The 21,284-nt window shown below is 45.2% G+C and overlaps 1 protein-coding gene across 2 annotated transcripts in view; it reads left to right on the plus strand.

The window, feature by feature from the left end:
• Positions 1-507: 507 nt before the first annotated feature.
• CTIF (cap binding complex dependent translation initiation factor) overlaps positions 508-21,284 on the plus strand; it is a gene marked incomplete at both ends in the record, with an annotated part of 118,945 nt that continues 98,168 nt past the window's right edge. For both annotated transcript variants that reach the window (XM_080362906.1, XM_080362907.1), the window contains 2 exons: positions 508-687; positions 6,162-6,245. In XM_080362906.1, coding sequence (XP_080219032.1) covers positions 508-687; positions 6,162-6,245 — 264 coding nt within the window. The remainder of the gene's footprint in view (positions 688-6,161; positions 6,246-21,284) is intronic.

The following is a 21,284-nucleotide window of genomic DNA, read 5'->3' on the forward strand; positions in this document are numbered from 1 at the left end:
CATGTGCGGACCTCTCTGGGCCATTTACAGCTGCACTGTTGACTCATCACCATTTATTGCTGCTGTCCTAGAGAAGATTTTCAACTGTCACCCTCTTCCTTACACCCTTGTCCATCATCTCAAGCTTATCACTCTTTACCCAGCACATCTAATGCCTTGGGCTTTTTAAATTCAGCTTTTTTAATGTTTTTTTCTTGCGCATGTGTCTGGTGATTTTCAGTAGTTTGGTTTTTAACAAGGAAGATAAGCAAAATGTCTGGTGTTGTCAGAATATTACTGAAATGTGACTTTTTTTGTTTGTCCATGCGTGGAAACTCTAAATGTGACCACCTAGGTTTAGTATAAATGTTACTAGATGTACAGCGAAAACATTCCAGCTATGATAACCAACAGGCTTTGGCTACTGGTGTTTTACCCTCTTTATAATTTCTGGGAATTAATTTCTTGCCTTTGTTTTTAAATTTTACTTTTCAGGCCCCCTCTGTTCTCAGCGTCTCTCCGGAAGGGATGGAGAACTCATCGGTGGCGTCGGCCTCCTCGGAGGCGGGGAGCAGCCGCTCTCAGGAGATTGAGGAGCTGGAGCGTTTCATCGACAGCTACGTCCTGGAGTACCAGGTGCAGGGGCTGCTGACAGATAAAACGGAGGGGGACGGAGAGAGCGAGAAGACACAGTCCCACATCTCGCAGGTGGGTGAAGGGTGGGAAAGAGGCTGGGTTGGGGATGCGCATCCAGCCGAAACAGCCTTTTGAGTGTTGGGTTGTGAAGCAGGACATAATAAAAGGGTGAATTTGGGGCAGCTTGCTTGTTCAACCAGGCATGAGGTTGGTGGAGGTCTCCTGACAACTGGTTTTTGTTTTTTCATGATCTCAAGGTGCATGCCCTGAAGCTTTTTGAATTCTCCAAGGTTCCTGTTTATGGAAGCACAAGTTTTATGAGGAGCTGAGGGAAGTGGGGTTGTTTATCCTGGAGAAAAGGAGGCTGAGGGGGGACCTTATCACTCTCTACAACTACCTGAAAGTAGATTGTAGCATAGAGAGTGTTGGTCTCTTCTCCCAAGTAGCAAGCAATACAACAAGAGAAAACGGCCTCAAGTTGCACCAGGGGAGGTTGAGGTTGGATCTTGGGCACAATTTCTTCCCCAAAGGGCTGTGGGGCATTGGAACAGGCTGCCCAGGGCAGTGCTGGAGTCACCATCCCTGGAGGGGTTGAAAAGGCGTTTAGACGAGGTTCTCAGGGATGTGGGTTAGTGCCAGTCTTGGGTTAACGGTTGGAGTTGGTGATCTTGAAAGTCTCTTCCAACCAAAATTATTTGATGATTCTATGATTCTATACATGAATGACATTTCATCTGTAAATAGAGTGTACCTCTCTGCATCCCAAGCAGCATGCTGCTTCTCTATGGTGGAAAAATCCTGTAAGGATTGGGAAGAGCTGCAGTGGGGAGGTGCTTAGTAGTGAGATGTCTTCCCATCCATATGCACAGAGGTGTCCATGAAACAACCAAGACCAGAAGGTCAATAAAACCTCCAAGTACTCCCCAAAAGTGTGGGTTTTGTGGGCATTTTAATACATGTGATAAACTGTTTGCCATGAAGATTGTTCATGGCCTCAAGTTGCGCCAGGGGAGGTTGAGGTTGGATGTGGGGAACAATTTCTTCCCCAAAGGGCTGTGGGGCATTGGAACAGGCTGCCCAGGGCAGTGCTGGAGTCACCATCCCTGGAGGGTTGGACAGACACAGAGATGAGGTTCTCAGGGACATGGGGCAGTGCCAGGGGTGGGTTATGGTTGGACTCAATGATCTTATGGTCTCTTCCAACCAAAATGATTCTATGATTTTATTTGTGCTGTATTTCAGAGGATGTGAATAACCAGCAAACAGAGAGATGGTTATAGGGAGAATGTGGTTTGGTATTGTCATTAAGAATGATGTGGTCCTACCTAGTTTTGTTCCTAAAAATTGACATCTTAGGTCCAACACAAGGAGAAATGTCGTTGTTCCTCCGAGGGAAATGGTTTGTGTTCTGGTGCCATGGTGTGCTGAAGATGTGAACTGTCAAAGGGATAAGGAGCCCATGGTTCAGGGAACAGGGAGCTCCACTCTGTGTCCTTGGGCTTGTAAGGCTGCCGTGATCTTCCATTTGTGACAGAAGTGCTTTCCTACCCCATGGCATTCCTGGTAGGATAAAATATTTAGGTTAGAGCCTAGTTATGGGGATGCAATAAGAATAATAAGATGTCACGGTTGAGACGGACAAACGACATGGACCAAATTCTTTCAAGATGAAAGTAATAGACGCCATTTATTGCTACAAGTGCATTTTTATACAATTCTACCAGTTCATGTGTCTTTTCACTATTGGTTACAAGTTACAGCACTAACATCTCATTGGTTAATTTTTCTATCATCCATGTTATTCTTCTATCCCCTTCTCTCTCACGGGTACATCTCTCCTCTCTCTGGATACTCCTTTACTCCCATCCTCCTCAAGGGTAAATCTTAATATCTCAAGGCTGATCTCTACTCTCATATTTTCTGTCAAGGATTCCACAGACCCACTGCAGTTTCCCACAATAAGAGTATTAATTGCTTACAAATGAGGCCCCGCTTCCATAGGGCTTTGTTTTTACCTTTAAATTAGGAGGAGTGGTTGAGGTAGGAGGAAAAGGTGCTCTCCAACTAGTTCCAGAGGTCCCCTGCCCTGTGCACCTCAGTGTGGAAGAGCCAGTGTCCCCAAGTCCAGCAGAGCGGAGTTTGTGCTGCAACCTGAACCTCATGAAGCTCAACAAGGCCAAGTCCAAGGTCCTGGGGTGCATGAGGAAGAATGAACAGCAGGTCATGGGAGGTTGTTCCTCCCTCTCTGCTCTGCCCTGGTGAGGCCACATCTGCAGTTCTGTGTCCAGTTCTGGGCTCCCCAATTTAAGAAGCACAAGAATTACTGGAGAGCATCCAGCGGAGGGACAGAAAGATGCTGAGGGGTCTGGAGCATCTTTCTGATGAGGAAACACTGAGAGAGCTGGGGCTGTTCAGCTGGAGAAGAGAAGCTGAGAGGGATCTTATCAATGTGATAAATATCTGCAGGGTGGATGTCAAGAGGATGGACCAGACTCTGTTCAGTGATGCCCAATGACAGGATGAGGGGCAATGGGCACAGGATGAGGGGCAATGGGCACAGACTGAAGCACAGGAGGTTCCATCTGAATATGAGGAGAAACTTCTTTCCTTTGAGGTGCCAGAGCCTGGCCCAGGCTGCCCAAAGAGGCTGTGGAGTCTCCTTCTCTGAGACATTCAAACCCACCTGGACACGATGCTGTGTGACCTGCTCTGGTGACCCTGCTTGAGCTGGTGGGTTGGACTGGATATCTCCTGAGGTCCCTTCCAACTCCAACCAGTCTGTGATTCTGTGATTCCTGCACCCAGGTTGTGGCAGCCCCTAGTATCGTTACAGACTGGGGGATGGATGAGTTCAGAGCAGCTTTGGAAAAAAGGGCTTGGGGACACTGGTGGGTGACAAATTGGACAAACCTGTTAGTCCAGAGGAGGTCACTGAAATGATGCGAGGCTGGAACAGCTCTGCTGGGAGGACAGGCTGAGAGAGTTGGGGTGTTCAGCTGGAGAAGAGAAGCTCCGAGGAGACCTTATTGCACCTTTCTGGACTTAAAAGGGGCCTGTGAGAAAGATGGGGACAGACTTTTGAGCAGGGCCTGTTGCCATAGGACAAGGGTTGATGGTTTTAAACTAAAGGAGGGAGATTCAGGCTGGACATGAGGAAGAAGTTGTTGTCCCTGAGGGTGGTGAGAGCCTGTCCCAGGTTGGGCAGAGAGGTGGTGGCTGGACCATCCCTGGAGACATCCCAGGCCAGGCTGAACGGGGCTCTGAGCACCCTGAGCTGGTGAAGATGTCCCTTCAATAGAAATACTACTGAAATAGAAATAAATTAAAAATCAGAGTTTTGCAACCACTTGCAGCCTGTCCACACCTCTGCCCATCTTCGGGACAAAATCTGCCAATTCTCATGGTAGCCCATGTACAATTTTTGCCTTAAGATCCTTGGTTGCAACAACCAAATCCATCTTCCACTTGTGGAAATGGTATTTCATCTCTCCTGGCTGGCCTACCCTGAAAAAAAAGGAGCTGCTGGGTTTTTTATGTCAATTCTGGGGATGCTGCCTCTAAAGATTGTTAGGCTGTATTTTAAAAGAAAAAGGAATAATGATGAAAGATCTGAACATTGAAATGTCTTAGAGGCATCTCAAGATAAGCAGCTAAATGTGGTTTTACCACAGACCATAGGTGTCTAAGTTTAATTAGGATTTCTATGGGAAACTCCAACAGAATGCAATATTTTAGATTTTTAGGGCTGTATATGGGACAAAAGGTGAGGATGGGCCTTTAGATAGGGCACCCACTTATTGAGCCATGTCTTAAAGAATGTGTTAAGAAGAAATTATCTCTTGTCTCCCACAGATATTAATTGTCCCACCTTATTCCTGACATTTGTAAAAGAAATAATGAGGAATTTTTATTTCTCGTTTTTTCTTCCTGATCACTTCCCATCGAAGCCATAAACACACATGTACCTTGCAGCTCGCTGGAGTAACCCTGATGGAAATGAGCCCGATCAAAGGTGGAATGTTCCCTTTTAATGAGAAATGAAGGAAAAAGGATGAGGTTACGGTGAAGGCACTAGGCTGAGACCAAGAAAATTGGTTTTAACTATGAGGTTCTCCTGGCAACATATTCTTTAACTTTGGCCAAGTTATTTTGTTTCCTTGTGGCTGTAATAATGTTTTTGGTTTTTCTGACCTGAATCCATCATCAGGCTAGAAAATCCCAAAGTGCAGGTGTTCCCATGGTGGAGGTGTCTCCAGCCTTGCTCCCACCAGAAAAAAAAGAGGGAAATTGCAATTTTCTTTGGCTGTGGCCGTAAGAACAGGTGAGATTTACCGTGGAAGACCTTTCCAAGCATGTGGTCTGCGCTCAAAATTGTTAAAGGAGACATGGAAAGTTCTAGCAGAAGGTTTTCAAGCATGATAGAACCATAAGCTTGTCCAGCTAGGTCAGCAGAGGTGGCAGAAGAACAACGGGCAGCTCGTTAAAGAATTAATCAATGATGAGGCTGAGGTTTCCCATCTGTTTGAGCTGCATAGAGATGGTGAACAGTTCTAGTGGTGGCTCTTCCTCTTATTTTGTAGCTTCATCCTTCCAAGAAGTTCTCAGGTAGTTGTTGTTTGTGTGGAATTGGCTTTTCATTCTCTCGAAACATCAGTCTTGGTGGTGGAATCCAGATGGTGGATTGGATTGCTCCATGGAGCAACCGAACGCTTCCAGGGTGAAAAACCTCAGTAATGGGGCTGGTGACCAAGGTTCAGGTTCAGCCTTGTTGCGGGGGTGACAAAATGACTTTAGGATTAAGCAGCGTCTTTCACATTTGTCTAGTGAAAGTTGCTTTTTCCTTTTTTTCTTTTTTTTTTTTCCTCAGTATGATGTAGCCCTTCATTTTTTTGATGGGAGGAAATAACCCAACAAATGACTCCAAATTTTCTGGAAGCACCTTGCTGTCAAACGTTGAGGGAAGCTGACCGAAGCAGCTTGTGATCCCCCAAGTCTGGGAAGACCTCTGATTCCCTTCACCATGGAGTGACAGCAGGGCTACCCTCGGGCTGCATATCACAGCTGTGGCAATGGCCAAACCTGTAGCTCTGAGCTCTTTTCTATGTTTTCTTTACAATAAAAACAGGTTTTTTGGCAGCTCAGGACTCCTGTCTGTCCCTGGAGTGAACAGAGGTGGGAAAGGCACAAAATTCCCAACTTTTCTTGGAGAACTCCATGGAAAAGAGTAATCAATTTGAGCTGCCGTGGTGCCCACCACACGCCTGAGATACCCAACACCCTTGGGGTCTGTAAGGAAATAGTGGAGACGTTTTTATTGCAAAGCATCATTTCAGCTGCCTTCCAGAAATTATTCCCCCTGCTCACCATCAGCGGGTGCAACGTTTCCAAGCCAAAGCCTTTGAGATCGTCACTAAAAGGGGGTGACCCGCATGCGTACGCTGATGCTGGCGCCCACACAGTGTTTTCTGTGCGATGTGGACTGATGCAGCAGTTTTCCCCGGCTCGGATGTTATTCTAAACAGTCTTTTTTTTTATCCCTTTTGCAGTGGACGGCAGATTGTAGCGAGCAGCTTGATGGCAGCTGTTCCCCATCCCGAGGGAAGGGCTCGTCGTCTCACGAACACAATCAGGTAAGGGTTGTTTTTGGCTCTTTCTCACCTAAAACTTTGCCTTTATTCTTGTGTGGCCTTAGTTTTAACTTTCCCTCTCCCACCGAAACCATGGGAGATGGACAACATCCCGATGTGCAGGTAGATGATCTGACCGGGAGTTTTTTGCTCTGCGATAAAAGGGAAATAAATATGGCGTGTCCCGTTTATTCCTGAAGAGCTTCTTATTGCCACCTGTGTGAGGGACATCTTTGGAGCATCAAAACTGTCTTGGAAGTATGATGTATAGATGAGGTGAGGGATCCAGGACAAGGACAAAGGGCCTCAAGTTGCGCCAGGGGAGGCTGAGGTTGGGTCTTGGGAACAATTTCTTCCCCAAAGGGCTGTGGGGCATTGGAACAGGCTGCCCAGGGCAGTGCTGGAGTCACCATCCCTGGCGGGTTGGACAGACACAGAGATGAGGTTCTCAGGGACATGGGGCAGTGCCAGGGGTGGGTTAATGGTTGGACTTGATGATCTTGAGCATCTTTTCCAATCAAAATGATTCTGTGGTCTTATGTAGCTGTGCTTCTCGGTTATGTGCTGCAGGACGAGGATGGTATTGGAGGGAAGAGGATTAAATGGGTGAGAGGGTGAACTGGGAGAAGAAGCCAGATTGCACATGCTGAGAGCCCGTGTTGGGTTTGCAATGACAAAAAACAGGTGTGAGTTGGTCTTGGTGGTTGTACGTAGAGTGAGCATCAGTGAAGAGTTGTTGGAATCTCTTGAGGTGACTGTCCCTCCTCTGTGCAAGCACTGACATGGGAGAAGGTTGGCAAGGGTGAAGGTATGGATTGGACTGTTGTCACCTGGTCGAGGAGCTACTGTGCCACCATGAGACTATCAGCTGTGTGACAGCAACATTGTCCCAAGGAGATATGACACTGAGCCAGCTGCAGGAAAGGGAGTAAAGTGGCATTTACAGTTGCTGCGGCTGATGGGCGTCCCACCTAGAGAAGAAGCTTCAGGCTGATGGTTTTGGTGCTCTTGCCCTGCTTGATGTCCTCCAGGCTTCAGTCCCACATGTGCGATCTATGGGAAGAAGCCTGGGAGCCCCTTGCAGGGTGGTACAAGAATCCATGCCAGTCTGAGTGGTGTGTGTTGCAGCTCCCACATCCCATTTTGGACATGGCTTTGTGCTAGGAGCTGGTGGACTGTGGGATGGGGACTCACATGTCCCCTTCCACCATGTGCCTGTCCATGCAGGAGCACAAGTGTGATGGGAGGTTGGATGTGGGGAACAATTTCTTCCCCAAAGGGCTATGGGGCATTGGAACAGGCTGCCCAGCGCAGTGCTGGAGGCACTATCCCTGCAGGGGTCAAACAGATGCGCAAATGAGGTTCTTGGGGATGTGGGGCAGTGCCAGGGGTGGGGGAACGGTTGGACTCAGTGATCTTGAGGTTCTTTTCCAACCAAAGTGATACTGTGATTCTATGCAAAGGTGCTGGGATCATCTGTGCAAACAACTGCGCACAGTAAAGACAGGATCTTGTTGTGTAGCAAGGTTCATGCTGTGCAGAGACGCTGCTTTGGATGAGCTTCTGATGGTGCCAGATGGGTTTGGGAATTTAATTTCTTCTAGTTATGATCTGCTCTGAAATATTCGGCAGCAAAACCCCAACTGGGCTCCTTCCCACCATCCCAGCCGCCTGCTTGAAATTCAGCTGGGTGGCTGGTCGTTCCCATCGAGACTCCTTGGCTGGCTCGGTGTGTTTGCAGGACCTTCCCTGGGGGAGAAGGTCCCTGGTTCTTCACCCAGGGGCTCAGCAGATGGTCCCATCTCTGGTGGGTACCACAGGAGCATGCAGAAGTCACCTACAGGTGATACTTTCCTGGCTCAAATCAGCGCAGCCCTGACAGCTTCCACCTACCCTGTGCCGTGCTCTCTTTTGTTTCAACTTCTGGGGATTTTATTTTTAATTTTTATTTTTATTTTTTTCTCTTTTCTCTTTTTTTTTTAATCTTTACTCTTCTTCGCTCTTCCTTCTTCTTCCCTCTTCTTCGCTCTTCCTTCTTCTTCCCTCTTCTTCTTCCCTCTTCTTCTTCCCTCTTCTTCTTCCCTCTTCTTCTTCTTCTTCTTCTTCCTCTTCTTCTTTTTCCTCTCCTTTCTTCTTCTTTTTCTTTTTCTCCTTATTTTTTTTCTTCTTCTTCTTTTTTGTTTTACTTTTACTTTTATCTGTTTTTTTATTTTCTATCTTATTTTTACTGTTTTTTCTTTTTAAAAATTTTTATTAATTTTTAAATTTTTATTAATTTTTATTGTTCCTGCACATCAAACCCATTTGATCTCCTCCAGCACAGCGCTTGTTTTCTCTACACAAACACCGATGCCCATTCTCTTTTCTCTGCATTTGTGCTCTCCCAGCCTGCAGCAGAGCTCAGAATTCTCTCTCTCCATGTTGGGCTTCCTTTAACAGTGAGTAACAAATTTTCCTTGGCACCAAAGCGAAGCTGCAAGCTATTGTTCTTCTGTCTTGGCAAGCATTTCTCTTTCCGTCACTGATGTACGAGCGAAACGCCGTTGGTGAGAAATAGCTTCAGTTTATTACCATTTCTGGGTATTGGGTTTTCACTAGTAGCTTTAAAAATTAAAAGAAGAAAACACTTACAAGGTATTTGCCTTGAACATAAATTATAAATCATTCTTCAAACCTGCTAAGGAGAAAACTGTCTAATTATTTCCCAAGGGATGTTAAGGCATTTTTTTGGTTGTGATTTTCTATGGATTTTGAAGGGGTTTGGTTGGAAAACCGAATTCCTCTTTTTCCCGTTTTATTTCTAGCTGAGATTTCGGCCTTGCCGGTTGTGCGATACATACCGGTCTCAGTTGAAAAATACTCGGATGTGAGATTTCTGCTGGCGTCAGCCACTGTGAGAATGTGAGTTACGTATCGATAACCCTCATATGCCTCACGCAGTTCTAACCTGACGATCAGAAAAATGGAAATACAGGTTAGTCCTGCAAATATATTGAGTGTCTGGTTCCTTTTCTGCAAAAGCAGAGTAGTCCAGGGCCACATTTTCAAAAATAATTGGTTTCCTAAAGGTTATAAAAAGCCCAAGTGAAGCTGAAAATCCCTCTCCGCATCCCTAAGTACCCGATGCCTTTGAAATTCTTGTATTTAGGATCCAGTGAGGTTAAAGCAAGTAAAAGAAATATTTTGATTTTTCTCTGTGTATCTATATAGACATTTATATGTAATATGTGTGTATATAAACATCCACGGGATGTTGTATAAGCATGGGGATGAGAACAATTCCTGGATAATGTGCAATTTAAGGGCAATAATAAGGTGTCTTGATGCAACCTGCAGTCCAGAATATTCCTAAATTGCTGTTTTTCCAATTTTGTTGGCTTTTTCTGGGAAAGACCCCCCCGCCCCCATACTTGCCCTGTTCTTACACTCCTTGGTGAGATATCCACTACTAGCAGATGTGGGAAATAAGTGGGGGTCATTGCCTGTAGGTTGACACTTGTGCATCCCGTACAAAGCAGCAGCTTAAAAATGGAGAAAATTCCCCCTTTTACTCTGCTCTTTCCAGTTCTCCGGGCAGGTGGGTGTGAGAAGACACTTTGGTCATAGAAGATCTCATAACGTGTATTTTGTGTACTCCTGGTGTGCTGAGAAAATCCCTGTTTCATAATTACATCTGGCTCATTTATAATTCTCTTTGTTTCCTGCTGCGAACACTGAGTTTGCTCCGTGCACCACTAAACCCTGCGGCATTTCAGTGACACCCCCCAAAAGGTCTTTTAGCACCACATGAACCTCAGGGGTAGAGAACCCTCCATCAATATCCATGAGATACTCTCATATTATTGCCTCTATAAATGAGGAAAGTTTAGATAATAGAATGATTTTAAATCTTCTTCTGTTTGGATTTTTTTTTTTAAAAAAAAGCACCCGGTGGGAAGATTTTACATAATACTTTATTTGCATTCCCCTCGTGAGGCTGTTGCAAGTAGGAAGCTCTTTGATATATTTCTGAGAGCGATTCATTAAGTAAAAGACTTTAGGTATGGTATTTATTTAGGGAGCTGTGGGAGCCCTTGGTACATGAAAAAAGAAAGACAAAGGAAGACAAAAACCAGAGCGGTTCTGCGGGTTTGTCTCATTTCTTCGGGTGGTGGGAGAGAGAGATGAAAATCCTTTCTTCCCGGCCAAGTTCATCCCTTCCCTTTGTGATGGCTGTCACCCATTGTCACCAAGCAGAAGACTGTAGTGTTAGTCAACAGCAGCTGAACATGAGCCAGCATGTGCCCAGGTGGCCAAGAGGCCACTGACATCCTGGCTGGTACCAGCACTGGTGTGGCCAGCAGGCCCAGGGCAGTGACCGTCCCTGTGCTGGGACCTGGGGAGGCCAAATCGTGAATCCTGGGGGCAGTTTTGGGCCCCTCACACCAAGAAAGGCCTTGAGGTGCTGGAGCGAGTGGAGAGAAGGGAACGGAGCTGGGGAAGGGGCTGGAGCACAAGTGTGATGGGAACAGCTGAGGGACCTGGGGGGTTCAGCTGGAGAACAGGAGCTGAGGGGACACAGGGACACACAGAAATGGCCTCAGGTTGCGCCAGGGGAGGTTGAGGTTGGATCTGGGGAACAATTTCTTCCCCAAAAGGTTGTTGGGCATTGGAACAGGCTGCCCAGGGCAGTGCTGGAGTCACCATCCCTGGAGGGGTTGAACAGATGCAGAGATGAGGTTCTCAGGGACATGGGGTGGGGTTAACGGTTGGACTTGATGATCTTGAAGGTCTCTTCCAACCAAAATGATTCTATGGTTCTAAATGGGACTGCAACTTATTTTACTGCTGATTTGCGTGTGTGTCCATGTCCCACCAGGTGCAGAAGGAAATTGTTGCATGGTTGGGGGACCTCAGAGGCTTCTCTGGTTGATGGTCCTTGTTGCCATCCTACTGAGCAGACAAGGACCTGGGAGTTCTGTGGGTAACAGGATGACCATGAGCCAGCAACGTGCCCTTGTGGCCAAGAAGGCCAATGGTACCTGGGGTGCATTAGGAAAAGTGTGACCAGCAGGTGGAGAGAGGTTGTTCCTTCCTGTCTGCTCTGCCCTGGTGAGGCCACATCTGCAGTTCTGTGTGCAGTTCTGGGCTCCCCAGTTCAAGAAGGACAAGGAATTACTGGAGAGAGTCCAACAGCGGACTATGAAGATGGTAAGGGGTCTGCTTGCCAGCTTAAAAGCGCTGCCATCAGCAGGCAGCGTGTAATACCCCAAAACCTTCACTAACCAGGTCAACACTAGAGAGTGGGGGCGTGATGCTTACGAAGAGGGTGGCAGGATCTCCCCACCAAATATGTAAGTAATTTCCCTGTGTCCCGCTTTAGATGCCCATCCTTGGGTCCAATCTGAAACATGTTGTTCTCATTGAATTATAGAATCATTTTGGTTGCAAAAGACCATTAAGATCATTGAGTCTAACCATTAACCCAAGTCCACCTCTAGACCATGTCCCTAAGAACCTCATCTACGTGCCTTTTAAACATCTCTGGGATTGGTGACTCTACTACTTTTCTTGCTCAGCAAAATGTGAAGGATGATCCTGGGGGCAATTTGATGTTCTCCATCCCAGCAGCCTGCTTGTGCCATAGCCCAGGGCCAGCCTGTACACTGAATTTGGTTGACGTTGGCCACCACAATGAAGACGTGTTGGGACAAGTGGGTGCCGACAGATGCTGCAGTCGCCTTTGTCTCATTTCCGAAAGAAAAAAAGAAAGTGAAAAACAGAGGCTTACTTTGAGGCCTTGCCAATGAATACAGGTTGGTGTAGTCGTGCCTGATGGAGGATGAAATTAAATCTTTTCAAGTGGGGTGACCTGCCCACGATCAAAGAGCAGATCAGAGAAAACCAGTCACTTAATGGTTTTCTGCCTGTGACAGCTGGGTGTCACCCCCTCTTGTTCAGTTATGGTCAGAGAGGACTGAGAAAGAAATCAAGTCCTTTCGGTAATACATAGGTTTAACTTTCTCTGGACTTCTGTTTGGGATACATCTCATGAAGAACCACCACACCTTGTGAAGCAGACGCCAGCTTTGATGTCTGAAGATCTGAGAGTGAGATGCTTCACTGCTTTGCTGCCTGATTTAGGAGAACTGTTGCTGCTCACAGAGGATGGAGGAAGGTGTCTTCTAGGTCTGGTGTCACTACTGACTCACCTAGGAGAACATCTCATCACCTGCAGTTTCCATTTGCGTAGAGTGGACAAGGAGATGCCCATCTCCCACACTCAAGTTTTGTGAAACTTGCAGTAGCCAAATTACCTTTGAGGTCTCCGTCCTTTTTTCTTCCAGATTTGGTTGAATAGGTGAACACGTGCTGAAGCTCTTGGCAGAAGAGGGATGATGTGAACCATTCCAGGGCAGTGGTGGAGTCACCATCCCTCAAGGTATTTAGAAGATGTATAGATGAGGCTCTGAGGCACATGGTTTAGTGCTAGATTTAGGTTATGGTCAGACTCTATGACCTTAATGGTCTCCTCCAACCAAAATGATTCTGATTTCCTCCAAGGCTTGGTCAGGGATCGCTGCTGGGTTTCTATGGCACATCTGAAGTTCTCAGTGGCATTCTGGGTGCTCTTGGTGCCCCTTCTCATCCCCATCCATGTGCATAAATGAGATATGTAACACATCCTTGGCTAGCATGTCGCTTCTGAGGTTGTCTGAAGGGAACACAACCACAAAGGCTGGACCTTTTCTTGTGGAGTCCAGAAGATCTTGTAGGCTTAATCTTCTGCACTTCCAAACCCATCAAGTCTTTTGGTGCTGTATTGTCACACAGGTATGGGTCAGACCGTACTTCTCCTGGTGGGACAAGAGCTCCAATCGTAGAATCATAGAATAGTTTGGGCTAGAAAGGACCTTCAAAGCTCATCAGTCCAACCCCCTGGATGAGCAGGGACATCTTCACCCAGCTCAGGTTGCTCAGAGCCCTGTTCGGTGTCTCTTCTGCTGTTCCTTTGCCAAAGCAGTGAGGAGATACCATCCCAGATTGGAGAGGTTTGAGGAAGGTGGACATGGACCTGGAGAGGAAAGGAACAGAGACAAAGTTGTTGGGTTTTTTTCTGCATGACGTTTTTATAAGGGCAAGTTTTCTGTTTTTCGTATAGCTTTATGAAATACATTGAGAAGAAAAGCTGGAATTATGCCCCTAGGAAAATGTTTAGAATATTTTTAATTTTTTTGTACTTTGAAATCATTAAAGTAATTGGTTTCATAGAAATCGTTCCATAGAAAATATGGAGTGGTTGTTCTAGAATAGACTGAGTACAGCAGGAAGATTTTGCATCAGATACTTGGAGTCCAGTGTCAACATTCTGCATAACTAGAAGATTCAGCATGAAGTGAGCGTGTGAAAACCACCTCTGCTGCAGAAAAACCTCTAAAAGGACTTTTTACGTGGTAGCTGTCTTCTCTTCTGACCAGGATTAAGACCCAAATGTTGGGAGTCATTTGAAGGACACTCCAGGGAACTTCTTGTAGATGCTGTGGTGGGACAGTTGTTAATGTTGGGGGATATCTCAGAGGCTTTTGTGTCCTGAGAAATCCTCTAGATTTCTGTTGACTTTCCTTTTCCTCTGCCTATGAACACTGTGCATTGAATATTGAGATTTTTTTTTTGTACAATCGAATGTGAATCCCATCAAGAATCCACTGATGTTTTTGTACCACTTAAAACTTAGGGTATTGCCATGGTTGGTCTACACCTCTACCAACTTCATCCATACTTATCATCACTGAGAGCAAGCACGTAGCAACCACGTAGGTGGTCACTGTGTTTCCATTTATTACCTGCGTGTCAGGGAAAGCAATTTTCTTTTTCCACAAATCATCTTTTTCAAACTCACACTGAAGCAGCAGAACGTATTCGCTCCTGAGCTGGTGAAGGGAGCGGGATTAATTAGTTCACGCCGCAAAGAGGTGGTAGCTGCGAAGGTGAAAATTGCAGTGTAAGTGAAACGGATTATTATTGCTAATTAAAATGCAAATGTGTGATATGACAGCGAGTTTCCTAGTGTTAATGTGCACAAGCCTCGCTCTTCCCGAGAGGGTGAAGAGCTTGGCTGGGACGGTTGGCGTGGATGAGAGGAGCTGCTAGGAATCCATCTTTGGAGGGAGTGACATTTCCATCCCAGCTGCGAAGGTCCCATCTCTTGCTGGTGAGTGTAGACCATGAATGGTTGGTGCATGAACCCAAATAAGAGCTGGCAATAAGAGTTCAAGGGGTGTTTTTGGCGTATTGGGAGAGACTAAGAGAGTCTTGATCTTTTGAGGACACAACAGAGTGTAGTGGGGCCAGATGATGGGGTTTTTATGATGATGCTGGTGGAGGGTTTTTGTTGCTGGGTTGTAGTTTTTTAAGGAATGACCATTACCTGTGTACTCTTGCCCACTCCTCCAGCATCACCCATGAGGTTGGTGTGAGCTTCCCTGCCACAGGAGATCTGCAGAAAGGGATCATTTTAGCACAAAAAGGGCTTTATTAGATGACACAAAGGCACCACAACCACCTGGGAGAGTTTCTGGTAAAGGTATTTCTATTCCTGGGACTTGGTAGCCGTGTGAAGCTGTTAATCTTCGGGAATCAGTCAGAAGTTTAGGTAAAGTGTTGAGCCTGGCTGTGCTAGTGAGTCTAACATGCGTGTATTTAGATTGTACTTAGTTGGGCTGTTTCAGGTTCAACAGAAGTTTCAACAGTTTTTAGTTCAGCAATTTTTATTTTAAAATAATTTAATTTTAAATATTAATATCAATAGGGTGTGATAAGATAAGGAACATGAAAAGGGAATGACAGAAACTGATTTAATGAAAATGGTAGCCCTGATTTTTACCTAACCGGTTCATGCCGTACCCGTTGGCTTGTCTTGTTGAGTTTGGACGTTGATGCATGGTGGTACCGATCTCCTCGTTTCTCACAATGGTTTTATTGTGGACAGCCACATTTCTGGAACTTGCATGGCCTCAGCTGGTCTGCAGGCGACCGCGACCAAAAGTGGAGTCAACCGCATATAACTGAATGGTGATATTTATTTTTAATTTCTTTTTTTTAAAGCAAAGAGTGCAGACACTGACTTGGTCCCACAGTAGAGTTGGCACAAAAATTTTCCATGCGTAGAAGAACAAGATGTTCAGTGTGTAGAACAGAGCAAACTGGTGGTTACTATAATCTTTTAAACAACTGGGTGGTGAAGGTTCGATTCTCCCAACCACCTTTTCAGTTGACGGGCGCCTTTTCCCACGTCAAAGATTATTTGCGCTTCTCGGGACGCCTGCAAGACTCGCTCTTCCCCAAGGCTTCCTGAAGCAACCACCTCCAACAAACTGCATCAATCAAGGTTTCTTTTCTTCCACACCAATTTAAGAGCTCCCTTAACCTTGTGCCAGTTGGCATTTCTCATCAGAAGATTCAGGTCGCAGTGTGGCAAGGAGGGAAGAAGGTGCTTTCTGCTGTTGTTGTGGGGGAATAACCTCAGCCTCTCAAATGTAATCGATACACAACTTGAAAACCAGTTGACCTCCTATTTTGAAGTCAGTACTCATTTTAGGCTGTAGGAACCACGTAATACTTGACTTGACTTGAGACTTGCTAGGTTTGAGGATGGAGAACGTAAAGCTGGAGCAATGCAGGAACCGATACTGATGCATTTTGCTTCCAGTCCCTCCTGTTGGGTGAATACTTCCATGTTTCACATATAAAATCATAAAATCATAGAACAGTTTGTGTTGAAGGGACCTTTAAAGCTCCCCCAGTGCCCCCCTGCCATGAGCAGGGACATCTTCACCAGCTCAGGGTGCTCAGAGCCCCGTCCAGCCTGGCCTGGGATGTCTCCAGGGATGGTTCAGCCACCACCTCTCTGCCCAACCTGGGACAGGCTCTCACCACCCTCAGGGACAACAACTTCTTCCTCATGTCCAGCCTGAATCTCCCTCCTTTAGTTTAAACTATCAGCCCTTGTCCTGTCACAACAGGCCCTGCTCAAAAGTCTGTCCCCATCTTTCTCACAGGCCCCTTTTAAGTAGGGAAAGGCCACAATAAGTTCTCCCCAAGCCCTCTCTAGTCTATGCGTGGGGAAGAATAAAACTTACCTCCTCTATCTTCATGAGGATTAATATGCATATTCAGCAGTGCCACATCCTTTGAAACTGCTTGTATATCCTTCATTCCCCTCCCAAGCCCAAACCAACTTTTCAGTCAGTTTTTCCCCCTGTGTAGTCGACCGTTTGGGTCCAGCTCCTCACGTACCTGAAAACAATTGGAGTTGGCCAGAAGACACACTACACAAATAACTATTTTTGTGTATTATGGAGCTGTTTCCAATTTTCTCTTTTATTCTCCTAACACTTGTTCTGCTGTCAAGCAACCTGCAGGTTTCTTGTTCAGCCGGCAGCCCTCAGGGCAAGACGAGTCATGTGAAAACCAGAATAACTCACCAAACCAGCCCTGTCTACCCAAACATCCCACAAAGTGCTTGGGGAGAAAGGTGAATATTGTCAGGGTAATTGCTCCAAAAGCTTTGCTCAGAGGCTTGGGAAAGACCTTTGAAGTGACCTAAGATGATTAAAAAAACGTGAAATCACGGAGCGCAGAATATTCAACTCTTTCAAGTACTTTGAAAATCTGGGAAATACCAAGGGGAGCAAGTGTTTCAGGACTGACATGAGGGGTGATGCTTCAAGAGGGTTTCTCAGGTCTCAGACGTCCTTGTGAGCCTACCCAGGTCTCTGTGGACACTGCCATGGGCTAAGGCAAGGGCAGAACCACCTTGAACTTCAAGAGCGAAGTAGAACAAGGCGTGAACTCCTCTTTGCACACAATGGCCAAGTCCAGGTCACTAATCATGGGGCACAGACCAGCTGCCCAGCTCCACCGGTGCCACAAGGGTTGGATGGGGCAGGGACACGGCTGCACAGCAGACATGAAGCCACCTAAGGTGATCCTACCCAGTGGTCCAGCACAGGCCTTAACACATGTGGGAAGATTCAGGCAAGACATGAGGAAGGAATTTTTGACACACTAGATGAGCTTTGAAGGTCCTTTCCAACCCAAACCATTCTATGACTACAGCACTGGAGCTGAATCTTATCTTCGCTGAAGCCTCCCCCAGTGTCATCCCTTTGCATTGTGTGAACAGAATATGGCAGAGGACTCCAAGAAAGCCCTGTGGATGGACATGGTTTTGTAGGAACTTGCACGTGTGGTTTGGGAGCTGGAGCCCTCCTGGCTCACCACGTCGGTGGTTTTTGTGGGTGTGGGATGGCGTTACCCTTGACTAAAGCCACCTGTTTGTTGTTTCTAGGAAGAGTGGGATCACAGCAGCAGCGGGAGCGCAGGATCCCGGCCGGGCTCAGGCTCCAGACGTGGGTCTGGATCCAGGTCCGGCAGCCGCGGGAGAAGCAGCCAGTTCAGGCAATCGATCAAGGTATATCTGGTAGCGATGTGCTGAAGTCGTGTCCTTTGCTTGCTGTTTATCGGAGGCGTCCTCCAAACAACGTGTTCTCTGTGTGTGTCAACACGTAGGGTGTGAGTGCATGTCAGTTATGAAGGACACCTCAAAGACCTACTTAATTCACGCATAATTAGTAACGTGGCTGTAGTTGTTCTTCAGCCTCAACAAGTCTCTTGAGATGTGCTGAGCGCCTTAATATTGGGAAAGAAGTCCCTAGTCAGCTGGTTTAGTGCAAAGGAAATTAGCTTTTTTTCTTCTTTTGAAGTCTTAGTATTTTAATTTTAGGAAATTAAGAGCTGTCTGTAATTGTTTTTTGGCAAGTCTTTATTACAAGTCGATAAATGAGTGGACACCACATAGGTGGTGTTAAATGTTGACCTTGAGTCCAAGTGCTTTCCGTGGGAGCCATCAGCAGGGCTATATGGGGAATTACCTTCCCTGCCACAGAAGACTATTGGAATTTGGGCTTGGTTTGGTTTTAGATCCATTCCTTAAACTCAGACCAGGGACCTCTTCTGCACACACGAGCGCTGGTTGGGTCACAAGTGGTGGATGCGCTCTGAGAGATTTGGATCCAGTGGTCAAATTCCTGGTTGGTTCATCCATCCTGGAGACTCTGGAGAAATAATTTGTCCTCCAGAGCAATGTCCTGGTGGCAGAGGACCCACAGAACGGTGTCATTGCTGAAAAGTGATGTTTTTTTCTGGTAGGAATGAGACTAAGCGTATCTTTCTTTCGTTGAGCGGGGATAATACTGTTTTTCTCAAAACAGCTTTATTTTTCTTACAAAAACTTGCAGTTTTCAACAAGAAAACCTTTAATTGGAGCCTTTTCAGACAGTTTGGTATCTATCCGTTTTGTTTCCTACCAAAGTGCAGCTGGGAGGTATAGGCAGCTGAAAAGGAGGAAAGTTGGCAGAATCTTCTCAAATGTAGAAGCAGAAAACGTTTAACAAGTAACACATGGCACAGGATTATCCATTAATTTATACCAGGGACTCAGCCAGCCACCTGGTGTTGTTCTGCATTAATGCAAAGCGCCATGACGAGCTAACGCTCCTGCAATCGCGTGACAAAGAGCGTGGTTTTATATTCGTAACCGGTGGGATGCTGAGCTGGGTTTTGCAAAGCTGTAAACGCTGCCTTGGTGGGGAATTTGCTGAAGCTGCAAACGCGGGTGAACGGTCAGGGTCCCCGCAGCTGGTGGCCTCGTCTGTCCCTCTGTTTGCGGGGGCAGCTCCAGGGGTTGGGTGACATTGTATGGAGATGACGTGGTGGGAGGACAGAGGTTACGGACGTGAATTTAAACCATATTTGCATGTAGGTTCTGCTTTACCAAATCTCTGGTCTCTCCTACACCCAGACTGTATGTTTTATTGTACTATTTGTAATCAAGCCCAGAATAAATTCAATGTATTTCCCATCTTTCCTCAATGTAACCTTTTCCTAAGGGTGGTGTCTTAAAATACTTTATATTGTCAGTATCTTCACAGTGACATAAAAAGTTGAGAGTGTCCATTCTACGCTGAAACAATTGCTATATGTATGGAAAAGTATTAAAAAGTTACACTTTCAGAAATGGAGAAGCATTGGTATTTGTTACATTAGTTTCAAATTGAACGTACCTTCTGTAAGGCATTTAAAACAGTTCATAATGTTACTGAAATTCACATCTACCAGGAAATTTATATTTCATAATGTTATCATAGCAAACTGATGCATGACACAGTGTTGTGTTTTAATATTTTCAGTAAGTTTCTTTAATGTAAGTAAATGATCTTTCCTAAGACATCTATAAAATAACCATTAATACTTAAACAAAAATGAAATGATCAGCTTAATATTTTTAAGTCCTTGCTATAACAGCATAAACCATAAAACTGAACAAAAATTAAACAAACTAAAACTAAATCTCTCATGAGTATTGCTGTTATTCTTGTCAGTGTGTCTCTTAATCATATTTCCTATTGGCTTAATTAATTTTCAGCAGTACTCACCCCTCCGTGGTGAAAATAATTATCTAAAGCTGAGGGTTGGTTCATCAGGAGCTTCACGTTAAAACTGGTGATGGTTATAATTGCGGTCCTGGGGGAACAGAAACAAATCACTTCTTTTCTTAAATACATGATTTTTTTATTATTTTTTTTTTTATCCCTGAACTTGAAAATTGGCTTTTTTAAAGTCTTAGTATTAAGTTTTGGTACTATGCTGTGAGCATTTTAGCGTACACCCTGAGGCACACGTTCACTTGAGCAGCAAGTGTCCTCTTGCCTCAAGAGTCGAGACCAAAAGTGATTATAAAAACAGGTCATCAAAGACCAAAAAAAAGTCTCAAAATGATCGTAGTGACTCGCAGCTTAATGACAAGGTGTGTTATTGTCTGGTCCTGGTGCGGTCTTGATGGAGAGGACCTGTACCGAGCTGAATTTAGGCAACAATTTTAGGATGCAACCTGATGCATTAAGAACCTACGTTAACTTAAATTTTTGCTATTTAATATCTTTATTGCTGATTTGGCTGATCTTCATTGCAGCTGGTTATGTGTTCCTGGTCTTTCTTCCTGAACCCAAATACTTTATTCTTGGGAAATCCTATTTTAGCCGGCTCGTTGACAGATACTTAAAATATCCCATATCCATAGGAAATAGAAAAAGAGGTGGATTTTTCTGCAAGAAGAGGTATCTCTTTATTGGATTATAGCTATGAAGACCTGCATATGTTTATTTTCATTATAATACACGAGGGTCCTTCTAAAGAGTTAGAAAACTAATTTCTCTCCTTGCTGGGAGAAAATTTTCCTTCCATTTGCCTCGAAGAAAGATCTCATCTTCTGTCATTGATCATGAGAATTTCAGATATTTCTGGCAGTTTGTTTCTGTGCAGAGACATGTTGACCTCAAAGATTAAAATCGTAATCTGTAGACCCCCTGAAGGAGACAAAAAAGGATCAATGTGGTGGTGTTTGGAATATCTGGTGTCTAAGTTTGTTGTTGTGTTGGGAATGGCTGCAAAGTGTGGCTATCTGTGCAGCGAGGATGTATAATACATCCTGCTCATTGGGAAAATATTGCTCATTTTATGCGCAGATTGATGTTTGGGACTTCAGTAAGAAATGGTCAAATTTCTATGAGTTTTTAGTGTCTTGGTTACTATTAATAATAGTTGAAAATAGCAGAAATTATAGGGTGGGAAATATACAGAAGCCACCTTCTTCACCACGTGTTTTGGACCTTTTGGGTAGAAATACTTAAATAATCTGAATATATGTAAGATTATGAATAATCTGAATATGTGTAAGAAATATTGGGGAAAATCGGTAATACAGGATTCCCGATTTGTAATGCATTTATCTGTAATGCATTTATGTGTCCATCCCATGAGGGTCAAGTCTCCATGGGAGAATTCAAGGTACTTCACAGTTGTCTGAAAGCTTCTCTGAATTCCTACCTGATTATACCACGATGCTTTTGCTTCTCAGGGGAAGGAACCATCAGCTTCTTGTTGGTGGGACATGTATTGGAATAATTGTGTGAGCTCATTTGCTGGTGTACATGGGCGAGGTGG

The sequence above is a fragment of the Nesoenas mayeri genome (assembly GCF_963082525.1).
Source record: "Nesoenas mayeri genome assembly, chromosome: Z".
Classification (NCBI taxonomy): domain Eukaryota; kingdom Metazoa; phylum Chordata; class Aves; order Columbiformes; family Columbidae; genus Nesoenas; species Nesoenas mayeri.